A 12,648-nucleotide genomic window follows, 5' to 3' on the forward strand; every position below is an offset into this window, starting at 1 on the left:
TGCAGCAGCAACACTACAAATGTACCTTCAATTTTCTGAGCCTCTGTTTCTTCACCTATAGAAAAGTCATGATATTGCAGGCACTCACAGGGCGGCTGTGATCGCATACCAGTTCAGTGCCTAGCACATGTGTGTTCAGTACTAGTTAGCTTCCACTTCAGCTGAAATGTCCAGAGGCTGGTGTGTCCATTCTTGGTGACTTTCAGGAAGCCTTTCTTTACTGCCTTGGCCCACCCTGAAGCAGACTGACTGCGATTCTCATGTCCTCCTCTGTGCTCACACTGAACAGCCTGTTATCTCAGTGTCTATACTCAGTTGCTCCTGTATTCACAGGTACCTATGAACAGCTGACCTGAATCCTGCCCTATCCTGTACCATCTTCATCATCTCTTACATCATCCCACTGCAGAAGTCATCATGTTAATCTATTTGTTGGAGGTCTTCCTCTTCTTTACTGACCTCCATTTTTCCAAGCATCATGTCCTTTTCCAAAGAATAGCCTCACCTAGTTAAATGTCCAAAGTATTGAAAGACAAAGCTTTGCCATCTTTGCTTCTAAGAAGTACTCTTGCTACACTTTCCCCAAGATCTATCTGTTTGTTATTTTGGCAGTCCATAAGATATTTAGTACTCTTTTTCAACACCACAACTCAAAGGCATCAATTCTTCTTCTGTCATTTTAATTCACTGTCCAGCTCTCTGATGCATAGCAGGTGACTGAAAAGACCATGGCCTGAATCAGGCACACCTTAGTCTTCAAACTGATATCACTGCTCTTCAGCATTTTAGAGAAGTCCTTGACTGCAAACTTGCCCAGTACAATGATGTCTCCTGATTTCCTGACTGCTGATATCAAGCAAGTTGACTGTTGATCCAAACTCAATACTTTTACCATCTATCATAATGTTGACTATTGGTTCCATAGTGAGGACCTTGCTTTCTTCATGTTAAGATGTAATCCATACTGAAGGCTGTAGTCCTTGCTCTTCGGCAACAAGTATTTCATAGCCTCCTCACTTTCCACAAGTAAAGTTGTGTCAGCATTAGCACAGGCAGCTACAGCCCTGCAGTGAGTCCTGAGAAGTTGAGTGGAATTCTATTGGCATTAAGGAGGCCACTTTGGGCCCTGGCAGGATTCAGAGGTGTGGGCAGAGGTCTGTAGGTACCAGCACAGGCAGCTGTGGCCCTACCAAGTACCTTCAGACCAGCACTAAAGATTCAGTTGCACTACTGTTTGTGCCAATACCCTCTATCCTGCCACATGGTTATATTTCTCAGCTACAGTCTGAAAAGGGTGTCCTGTGCCATAATATTGTATAACTGGTGGGTTTTATGGTTTGTTTTAGAAGTACAACTAACTGTCAGTTTGGTTATCTTAGCTATTGTTGTTGTTGTTGTGTGCTGTTGAGTTGGAACCAACCCATAGCTGACCCTCCAGTGGGTTTTCAGAGACAGTAAATTGCATAAGAGGAGACTGTCCATCTGTCTCCTGTGGAGAGCTGGTAGATTCGAACTCTATGCCTTTGGGAATGCAACAAGGTTTCTTACCACTAGGCCACTGGCGCTCCCTCGAGAGATGCAAATCAAAACAACAATGAGGTCACTCCAGCAACAATAGCACAACGTTTAACAGGACAACAAACAACAAATGTTGGTAAGAATGTGGAAATACTGGAACTTCCATGCACTGCTGGTGGGAATGTAAAATGGTCTAGCACTATGGAAGGCAGTCTGGCATTTCCTCAAAAAGGTGAAAATAGAAATTCCATTTTATCCAGGCATTCCATTACTCAGGTACAAGCCCTAATCCTTTGACTTCTATCACCAATCTTTGCTTAAAGATTGTGGAATTAGAGCAAGAAATCAGTGGCAACACAAGAAAGCATTTTACATCCTGCCTCTGTCACAGGCCAAGTGTGGAGCATGAGTTTACAGGATCCAGCTGAGACACTGCCTTCACCTGGGACATTATTCCGCTATACCAGTTGGAGGGTTCATAACCCATCTGGGACCTCATTCTGACATGTCACACTGGCCTCAGATGGACCCTGCCCTATATTTTGTGTGTTTGATTTGCTGTGAAAGCAGAGACACTAAGCCACAGGAAGACAGTCCTGGAGCTGAAGGTCAGAGACAAGAACCTTGCTTCAGAATCATCAGAGGTACTGGGGACTCAAACATGTAGCCTCCTAAACTGTGAGACTCATCTGTCAATTTGTTTTAATGGAGCATTGATCAGCATATTTCTAATTACTTTGTAGCTTGGCTATCTGTACTCTTGTTTGTTTATCATTATTCTCATTAGTAAGCACTTGTCTATCAGTTTGCTGTACTGGGTAACTTGTGGATTGCTGTGATGCTGACAGCTGTGCCACTAGTGGTGGACATGTTTTAGTGGAGCTCCAGATTAATAAAGAGTAGGAAGCCGGATTAACTATCCATTTCTGAAACAGCAGGCAGCTGAAAACCCTATGAACAACAGAGAAACATGGATAGATAAAATAAAATGCCATGATTGGAAGTTAATCAAAATAAGGAGAAATAGCTTCAAACATTCTTTAACAGTTGGAATATGTGATGTATGAAATATGAGTGCTGATAACCTAGAAGTTGTGAAAAATGAAATGGAACGCATGAACATCGACATTCTAGGCATTAGTGAAATGAGATGAACTGGCTTTGGCCACTCTGAACTAAAAATGAAAACCAGAGGAAGAATGGTGTTGCATTCATAGTTAAAAAAGATAATTTTAAGTTCTATCCTTAAGTACAATGTTGTCAGTGATAGGATATTATCTATACAAATATGAGGAAGATCTATTAATACAACTATTATTCAAATACATACACAAACAGCTGAAGTTAAAGAGGAGGAAATTTCATAGTCTTAAATTGACAAAACATGTAATCAAGCTGTGTTAATAATAATTGGTGATTGTAATGCAAAAATTAGAAAAAAATTAGAAACAATGAAGAAGGAATGGTAGTTGAAAAGTATGTACTTGATCACAGAAAGGAGGACAGAAATTGAATGATCAAATTCATTGCAAATATTTTATTTTTAATATGGCATTATGACACTGTTATATAACAGGACTGACATGGGGGTCTGGGGAAAACAGAAAAGAGGAGATAAATAATTTACATGGCATTGAAACAGAAAAGCAAGAGAACTGTATGAAAAGAATATATGATTAGGTAGTATTGGCATTACAAGAGTCCAGAGTAAGAGCTGCATACATAGCAAAGTGGTCTGGGGCAGGGTGGTGGATTAGGGTGGGGACTGTATAACAATGAAGAAATATTTTTCCCCAAAGAAAAAAAACTATCTGAAGGGAGGGGGGAATGGGAGGAAAATGTGAAACAATGAAGGATTAGAAACACAAGTTTGTTATAAACTTTCATTAAAATCTCAATTAAAAAAGAAAAAAGTTTTTAATCAGTGCAATAAAATAGATATGTTGAAAACTCTTTAAAAAAAGCAAATTATTTTTTTAAAAAACATAAATGGTAAACCAGGAGAAGATAAAATAGATGAATGGGATCTTCTAATAATCAAATCCCTATGCACATCCAAAAACTTCTCCAACAGGGTAAAAAGGGAAGCCACAGAATGGGAAAAAGTATTTGGTAATGACATCAGATAAGGGACTTATGTCCAGAATTTATAAAATACTTGAGCACCACAACAAGATAAAGGTAAATAATACAATAGAAAAATGGGCACAGGATATGAACAGACACTTCACCAAAGAAGACATTCAGATGGCTAACAAGCACATGAAGAAATGTTCAAAATCCCTAGCTCTAAGAGAGATACAAATCCAAACAACTATAAGACATCATCTCACCCCAGTCAGAATTGCAAAATGTAACAGAACAGCAAGCAACAAATGCTGGCGAGGTTGTGGAGAAACTGGAACCCTTAGTCACTGTTGGTGGTAGTGTAAAATGGTGCAACCACTGTGGAAGGTGGTATGGTGCTTTCTCAAAAAGTTGCAAATAGAGTTACCATTTGACCCAGCAATTCCACTACTGGGAATATACCCCAAAGAGACCATAACTGCCACCCAAGCAGATATATGCACACCCATGTTTATCGTGGCTTTGTTCACAATAGCAAGGAGTTGGAAACAACCTAAGTGTCCATCAACAAATGAAGGGATAGAGAAGCTGTGGTATATTCACACAATGGAATACTATGTTGCATTGAAAAACAAGGAACTCTTGCAATATTATTCAAAATGGGTGACCCTGGAGGACATTATGCTGAGTGAGATATCTCAGTCACAAAAGGACAAATACTGCATGGTGCCACTGTTGTAAAACAGGACTGACCTCGGGGTTGGGAGTAGACCGAGAAGGACAGGTTCAGTAATGTATACGGCATTTAAACAGATGAGGGAAAAAACTGTTTAAGAGGGGAAATTATGAGGTATTTTTGTCATGACAGGAGTCCAGAGTGAAGGCTGTATAGTGGAATGGACCTGGGGGGAGGGATTGTAAAACAATGAAAGAATTTTTCTTTTACTTTTCCAAGAGGGTAGTGTACTAGGGGGGAGGGTTGGAAGGGGGAAAAGTGCAACAGTGAATGAATGGAAATCCAAAGTTTCTGTAAATTTTCATTGAAATTAATAATAAATTTTAAAAATGTAAAAAACTCCAAACCATAAATGGTGACTTTACACATAGAATTTACCAGATGGACTACATAGGAAACAGACTGACTATAGCTGTGGAAGAAACCACTGGAGAAGCTCAATATCAACAGTCAAAAGCAGTCCAGGTGCCAGCTGTGGAACAGACCATCAGTTACTTATATCCAAGTTCAAACTGAGGCCTGAAGAAAATTACACCAATGATGTTGTGGAATGACATCAAGGATATCATCTATGAAGAGAGCAAAAAGTTACTACAAAGACAGAGGAGAAAGAAAAACATAAAACAGATGCCAAAAGAGATCCTGAAAATTGCACTAGAGTGTTGAGAAGCCAAAACAAAAAAGAGATGCTAAAATAAAGAAGCTGAAGAGAAGATTTCAAAAGATAGCTCACGAAGACAAAACAAACCATTGCGACAGAGGTAAGAACTTGCTCAACATACCTCAAGCTGAAAAAACGGAAATACAATTCAAGCCTTGAGTTGCAATAACTTAGAGATGCTATGGGCAAAATCTTGAATGACCCAGGAAACATCAAAAGAAGATGGAGGAAATGTAAATAATCACTGCACCAAAAAGAATTGGCTGACAGCAAAATATTTCAGGAAGAAGTTCAAGCTGTAGTGAAGGCCTTGGCAAAAAAATAAGTCCCTAGGAATCACAGGATACTAAGTGACATGTTTCAAATGAGATGCAGCCCTGAATGTGCTCACCAGTCTATGCCAGGAAATTGAGAGGATAGCTGCCTGGCCAACTGACTGGAAGAGATCCATATTTCTTTCCATTCCCAAGAAAGGTGATCTAACAGAATATCGTTTCTCCACACCTATTTAATCTGTACACTGAGCAAATTATTATTTTTTTTTTTTTAGACTTTGGTGACTGAGCAAATTATTTGAGAAAGTAGACTCTATGAAGAATAATGTGGCATTAGGATTGGAGGAAGACTCAACAATAATCTTCATTATGCAGACAATACAGTCTTGCTTGCTGAAATAGAGGAGGACTTGAAGAACTTGCTGCAGAAGGTTAAACACTGTAGCCTTCAATATGGATTGCATCTCAACATCAAGAAAACAAAATCCTTGCCATTAGACCAACAGGCAACATCATGATAGATGCAGAAAGGACTGAAACTGTTAATGATTTCACCGTGCTTGGATCCACAGATAAGAAGACATATTGCACTGAGAAAGTCTGTAATCAGGGACCTCTCCAAATTATTAAGGAGCAATGATGTTAGGCTGAGGACTAAAGTGCACTTGATTCAGGCCATGGTCTTTTCAGTCACTCACGACAGCTGGACAAAATGAATAAGGATTACAGAAGAATTGATGTCTTGAACTGTGATGTTGGAGAGGAGTATATTCATATATTCAGTAATATATGGACTACCAAATGTCTTAGAGAAGGCACAGCCAGAGTGCACCTTGGAGGCAAAGATGATAAAGCTTTGTCTCACATATTTTGGGCATGTTGCTAGGGGTGGCTATTCCTTGTAGACTGACATCATGCTTGGAAAGGGGGAAGAACAGCAAAACAGATGAAGATCCTCAATCAAGGGGACTGACACAGTGACCGCAGCAATGGACTTGAGGGAGTCAGAGATTGGGAGGATGGCACAGGATAGGACAGAGTTCAGATCTGTTGTTTATAGAGTCACTATGAGTTGTACTTGACTCAGCACCTAATAATAATAATCATAAGGAAATCAGAGCTGAGACACAAATGTATGTATATTTATTACAGTACTATTTACAAGGAGATGGAAGCAGCCGAAGTGTCCATCAACAAATGGACAGAGAAATTCTGGCCCATTTACACAACAGAATATTATGTAGTATTGAAAAATAGTGAAGAACTTGTGAACATGGATGAGTCTAGAGGACATTATGCTGAGTGAAGGAAATCACAAATGAACAAGTACACAAATGGACATCTCTTATAAAAATACAGAGGTTTAGGTAGCAGGAAGAGCAGGAATAGAACCAACAGACAATGAACATTATAATGGATTAGAGGAACCTGAAATGAATGGATGATTGGACAATAGGTGGATTAAAATTGAAATCAGGACATGCAAAACTGATCAAATGGGGAATGGGGAGGAGGGGAGAAGGAAGAAATAAAGAACTGTGATGTGATAATAGAAAAAAAAAGTTTGTGGTTAGAACTTTATTAGCTTACCAGGATATAATACACGGAAAGTAGGCTGGGATTAAAGCAGATCCTAACCCTGGTGACTTCACCACCAAGCAACCTTGTTGAAGAAGTCCCTTAAAAAGCCTCTGATGGTTCTCATTTCTCACAGGTGATGTGCACTTATCTGTAGGGCACATAAGGCCTCTCATAACCCAGTCCCTTCCAGGCTTCTGGCCACATCCTCTGCCAAAGTCTTCTTCCTGATCAGACTCTGGACACACAGCTCTTCTCCAGACTGAGAGAGTTAAGTCCCTGCAGCTCAGTGCTCACAGGAGCAACTGCCCTGAACACCACTTCACCTGACAGCTCCTAATCTTGCTCCCAGATCCTTATCAGTGTCAGTACCTTATCAGTGTCAGGCCCAGGGCATGTGCCTTTCAGGCACTGCTGACTGTGCTCCTAGAGGCTGAGAGCACTGCATTAGGACTGTCTTTGCGTCAGCCCCCACCCTCCTCTGAGCCTTCAAGAGGAGGCCCTTCCATCTCTCCATCCCAGCCCAGCAAGTGCTTAGCACAGGGAAGCCACTTTGGTTTCCACTTTGTACTTAAGAGTAAATTAGTAAGAGATTGGTTAGTCCCTTCGCCTGAGGCCTGGATGGATGCAAATACCTGTTCTGAATTGGCTATGATGGGGCCAGTGCCACGTGGAAATGGAGCCTGTGGAGCAGCATAGGGAGCAGGAGGCAAGGAACAGGAGCTGGTACTTGTCCTTGGCTGTAACTGGGGTCTGGGTGTGGTCATGGCTGGATCCATTTCGGGGATGCTCTGTCATGGCAACAACAAAATCCTCTGTTCACCTGAACTGCCACACAGCTGGGCTGGAGCACCCACCCCATCCTAGGCAGCACGTCCTGTTACTGCTGCTAGCCTAGGGCCCCCTGACTACCTGGTCCCGGGTCTCCGTCACCAGGCTGTGTGCTCACAGCATCTCCCTCTGCTCTCAGACAGCAGAGCAGCTCACAGGCTGAGGGCAGTGCTGTGAGCAGATCCCTAACCAACTTAGCTGGTTCCCTAAGATTATGTTTCTGGCCTTTACAGGCAAACTAAGATAAATATTAATTATGCAACATACTGAATGTTCTTAGTAATTAGACCCAACATACTGTTTTGAGTAATTTTAGGAGAATAAAACAGGTTGTGTGTAATCCATAATGCATGGTAAGCAGTCTATAGGGATCATATAATTCCTTGTGCTTTCCTTTTGGCATCTCAGACAACTTCTTGGGCATGATCTTACTTGGTCTCGTATAAGACCTGTACAGGCACAATTTGCCTCACAAGCAATTTCACAGAGAGGATCTACAAGGCCAGGTTTACCAGGACAAGGTGGCATGGGTTGACTCTCCCTAGGTTCCCAATCGTTTGTTACTACCACTGCTGCTGGGAGGTTGGCAAAATGGGAGCGGTGTTACTACCTGCATGCTTCTGTTTCTGGCACAGAGCGGTCCCTTTATGCTGTTGCTAGTGGCACTGGAATAGCCCCAGTGGAGAGTATCATGAGAGACCCTCGCCTAGGCTTTGAAGCCCAAGCTGAGAGGATTCAAGGGTCTTGGGATTGATACTGAACGCTCAAAGCTTACATTAACATTTCAGATCCATTTAACTTGCAAAGCTGCTATGGCCAAGGTGAAGATATTCTGGTGAGACCAAGGGAAAAAGGACAAATTCTAGGAAAATGGCAATGACCCACACAGGATGGTTTGTCCAAGCAGCCATGAACCATGAACTCCCTGAACCCATCCCTCTGTTATATTTTCCCTCAGTTAGTATGAGAAATGAGGGAGGCACTACTATCACTCAATCACCCCTCAGTCAGCTGGCTCAGTCCTGGCATTTCCCTTATTATTTAAAATTAGAACTCATATCCACCTTTCTCCTGTAGAGCAGTTGGTGGCTTCGAACCAACTATCTTTGGGTTGACAGTGCAACACTTTTCCACTAAGTCATCAGAGCTTCTAACACTCTCAAACCTTAGGAATGCATGATGGTAAGCTAATTCAAATAGTAGCAGCAGGATATCAATTTATGGGTCTTTTTAGATTATGTTAGTTGGATACCTACCCGCTGTGGTGTATGTATTGGAGACAGAGCGTCCAAGTCCGCCATGGGAAACTCAATTCCTTTTCTCTTCAGCTCCTCGTATATGTGCACAACACCAGTGAGGTCTGGGCTGCTCCGGAAGGCATCTGCCCAAGCCTGGGACAGGGGCGGGTAAAACAGGCCTGTTAGGAATTCTCCTTCACTGAGGCAATCACAGCACAGCCTGTGGCGCTGTAGAAGTCAGCCCCTGTCCTCTATCACTCACTCGTTGCTCTTAAGTCAAACACAAGCAACAGCTGACCCACTAGTGGGTCTTCTGAGGCTGTAAATCACATGAGAGGAGACTGTCCATTTTTCTCCCTTTGAGCTGTTGGTGGATTTGAGCCAATAGAGAGGTGCAATACACCTCCCTACAGACCACACCCCCACTGCTTCCTCATTGTTGTTATGTTCTGTTGAGTTGGAACTGACCTATAGTTGAACCTACATTGGGTTTTCTGAGGCTGTAAATCACAGGAGACTGCCTAGCTTTCTCCCCTGGAGCAGAACCTGTGTGCAGCACTGCTCTTTAACACTAGGCCTCCACGGCTTCCCAGAGCCCCCCTCCTGGAAGACAAGTTATCAGCAAAGTGATTGTGCCTTTCCTCCCACGAGCCTGGCCCTGGTGCAACTGGCAAGACCTTGGTTTCAATGGTGCTGTTAATCATGCACAAAAACATACTCAATTCAGTATGTAGTATTTCCTTGGAAAATCATCACAGAAATAATACTCAAGCACATCCCACAACACAGGCATTTCCCTAATCACAAAGGCATCAATTTCTAATGAGGTTTAGGTGACAAGAAAGGAAGGGGTCACCTCACCACCTTGCCAGGGAGATGCCGGGCTTTGGGGCAGTGGAGCTACATGGGCACATCATCATCTTCCCTCTATATGGCTCTCAACGAGCCAAAGTCTTCAGGCAAGCTAAGCAAAAAGGAGAGAAGTTACGTATCCAAAGAAAAGAAAGGCTGACTCTAGGCATCCAAAGTTGTATGTTTGGAAATTCAAAGCTGAGCTTGTCATGTCCAGCCCTGTCACTAGGCAGACAGTGACACTCAGCTTCACAGTGCATGCCTGGCAGGCTCAGACCTATGTGTCCGCCCCAGCTCCAGATTTCCTTCACTACTGAACCACCTACTATATCAGTTTTCACATGGCCAAATAAACACCCAGGTAAAGCACAATCACTAGACTCCCTTATGTGAAAACACAAGAGAGGAAATAACAATACTCAAATAAATTGCCTTTTATTTCTGTTGGTTCACAAAGCCTCTAAATTCCCCCCCCCCCCCAAATAGTTGTTTATTGGCAGTGAGTTGGAAAAGGTGATGGAGTTAGCAAACAGAGACACCACCACACACCAATATCACAAGGGCAGCAAGAGTGATGGGAAGGAGCAGCCTGAAGCTCCAGATGAGGCCTTCTACTCAAGTGCTAAGTCTAAGAGAGTGCTGGGGTCTGGAGTATTGAGGAGGCAGCCTTAGAACACCTCAACTTAGTAGGTATGGTTAGAGACGAAGAGGGACTCGCTGGCTGCGGCCCGGGCCTGACCACTTGGGGTGTACTTTCCTTGGGAGGTGAGACTGCTGGCCAAGGCTCGCTTGATATACTCCTCCTGGGCTGCCTTCAGATTCTCCTTCTTCACATCCCAGGCTTTCAATGCAGAGGCCTGCAGGGCTCGGCCACAGGAAAAGGTCAGGGCCCATGGCTTCTATAGGGGGCACTTGTTGATGGCATTGAGGTTGACGGATGCCTCCTCCTCCTCACTCTGGCCTCCTGATAGGAAGGTGATCCCAGTAACAGCAGAGAGCACTGTGTGGTGCAGTGCTGTAACAGTTGCCATGGCAATCTTCTCCTGAGAAAACTGTGTGCAGGCCTGGCCTGGGGTTACCATGTTAGGCTTCAGCAAAGGGCCTTCCAAATAGATGTGGTGGTCACTCAGAGGCTTGTAGATGGCAGCCAGCACCTTACATACTGACAGCAGTTCAGGTCATGGTCACCATCAGGGAGGATCTCAGGCTCCACAATGGGCACAATCCCATTCTGCTGGCAGAGGCTGGCATAAAGGACCAGGACACTGACATTTTCCACAATGGCAAAGGCTGAGGGGGTTTGTACTCCAATCTTCAGCACACAGTACCACTTGGCAAAGTCAGCTCCATCCTTCTTGTACTGGGCACAGGGCTCCAACAGCCCATCCAGCCCTTGGGTGGTGGTCTCGCCATTACTACGCCCTTGTCTACCTTGATGCCCACACCACCACCCTTAGATTTGATGACTTGGGGGAAGGGACACCCATCATCTGCCTTCTGGTAGAGGGTCTCATGGAAGAGGATGACACCCCCGATGCAGGGGTTCACACGGTTGTCGGCGGTCAGCAGGAGCTAGAGGTAGAAGCGCCGGTTCTCCTCAGTGTTCTCAGTTCCAATGGACTGCAGGCGCTTGGCAATGCTTCCAGTGGACTCATCTGCGGCCAGGATGCCCTTCCCAGAGAAACGACGCGGTGAGCTATGTCAGAAAGCTCCTTCTTCTGCTCCGGGGTCAGCACTGGGTATGGGTAGGGTATGGTGATTTCCTGGGCACTCATGGAGGAGGGGGCGTGCTGGGGGCAGCGGGCAGTGGTGGGCAAAAGCCTTTAAATTTTAAGAAAGGTACTTTTTTCCCTTGGAAATTCTAGGATATACATTAAAAAATCAAATTATGAAGTGTATCTTTAGGGCTTCCCGAAGTGAAAGCTGGCTGTTCACATATCATCATGCCTATGAGGGCTGGGAAGGACTTCCCAGGGTACTGTTCCATTAGTCAGTTCTGCTAATGTCACCCTGCATTTAACTACCTCCTTGGGTCCTATAAGACATTCTAACCCATCCTGGGACAGAGAGAGAAATTCTACCTTTACCAACAGGCCCAAATGAAGTTAGAAGGTCAGTTTCCAAAGCCTCCCTCATTACAAGAGAAATACCTCACTTAACACAGCCGTTATTACTAGCCTGACATTTTTGTGGTCATCAGTATCATCTCCTCCTCAGAACCACTCTGGCAAGCACTCCTTCCGATGTCTAAGCAACTGTGAGCTGAAGGCTAAATGATGCTCAAAACAGGCTGTCTGGGGCTCAGATGCTGTGGGCAGCATAGCCAGGCCCACCTGCTCTGCCAGTGCCTCTACCCTGGAAAGTCTCAAGACAGTTCTCTACCTCACTAGTTGCCTTGGCTACCTCTGTGAATAAAAATACAAGTGCATTCTGTCAACGTGCTTGGTATTTTAAATTAGCATTGACTTCAGAATCTAACAAAACTCTCAAAACCTGCTGTGGGAAGCTAGGAAAAACAAGCAAGGCAGTTCCTCTCATTGTGCCATTTCATGCCCCTCCTCTACTTCCATAAAAAATAAACAGCTACAGGGCATCCCTTTCAATGTACCTTGCTTCCCAAACAAAATATGAGATTATGGGAATAAAGACCAAGTAACTCTAAGTTTTCTCCATTGAGAGCACTGTTGTTGTTATTATGTGCCATCAGTCGCTTGTAACTCACAGCGACCCTATGTACAACAGCCCTAAACCCTCCTCTATCCTGTGCCAATTGCACTGTCGCTGACATACACATGCCGATTACCCCAGTCACTAAATCAATCCACCTTATAGAGGGCCTTCCCCTCCTGCGCTGTCCCTCCACCCTCCCCAAGCATGATGTCCCTCTCCAAG

The 12,648-nt window shown here is 43.8% G+C and overlaps 1 protein-coding gene across 3 annotated transcripts in view; it reads right to left on the bottom strand.

The window, feature by feature from the left end:
* The window catches only part of TOM1L2 (target of myb1-like 2 (chicken)), a 289,350-nt gene that overhangs the window by 69,453 nt on the left and 207,249 nt on the right, over nucleotides 1–12,648 (bottom strand). Inside the window, exons 5-6 of one of the 3 annotated variants that reach the window (XM_006901179.1) lie at nucleotides 8,923–9,057; nucleotides 7,471–7,626 (exon numbers count right to left, since the gene is read on the bottom strand). The exons of the other annotated variants lie outside the window; for them this stretch is intronic. Coding sequence (XP_006901241.1) covers nucleotides 7,471–7,626; nucleotides 8,923–9,057 — 291 coding nt within the window. The remainder of the gene's footprint in view (nucleotides 1–7,470; nucleotides 7,627–8,922; nucleotides 9,058–12,648) is intronic. 3 annotated transcript variants of the gene reach the window in all.

Source organism: Elephantulus edwardii, unplaced genomic scaffold, assembly GCF_000299155.1.
Source record: "Elephantulus edwardii isolate Elephantulus edwardi_28Jun2011 unplaced genomic scaffold, EleEdw1.0 scaffold00314, whole genome shotgun sequence".
Classification (NCBI taxonomy): domain Eukaryota; kingdom Metazoa; phylum Chordata; class Mammalia; order Macroscelidea; family Macroscelididae; genus Elephantulus; species Elephantulus edwardii.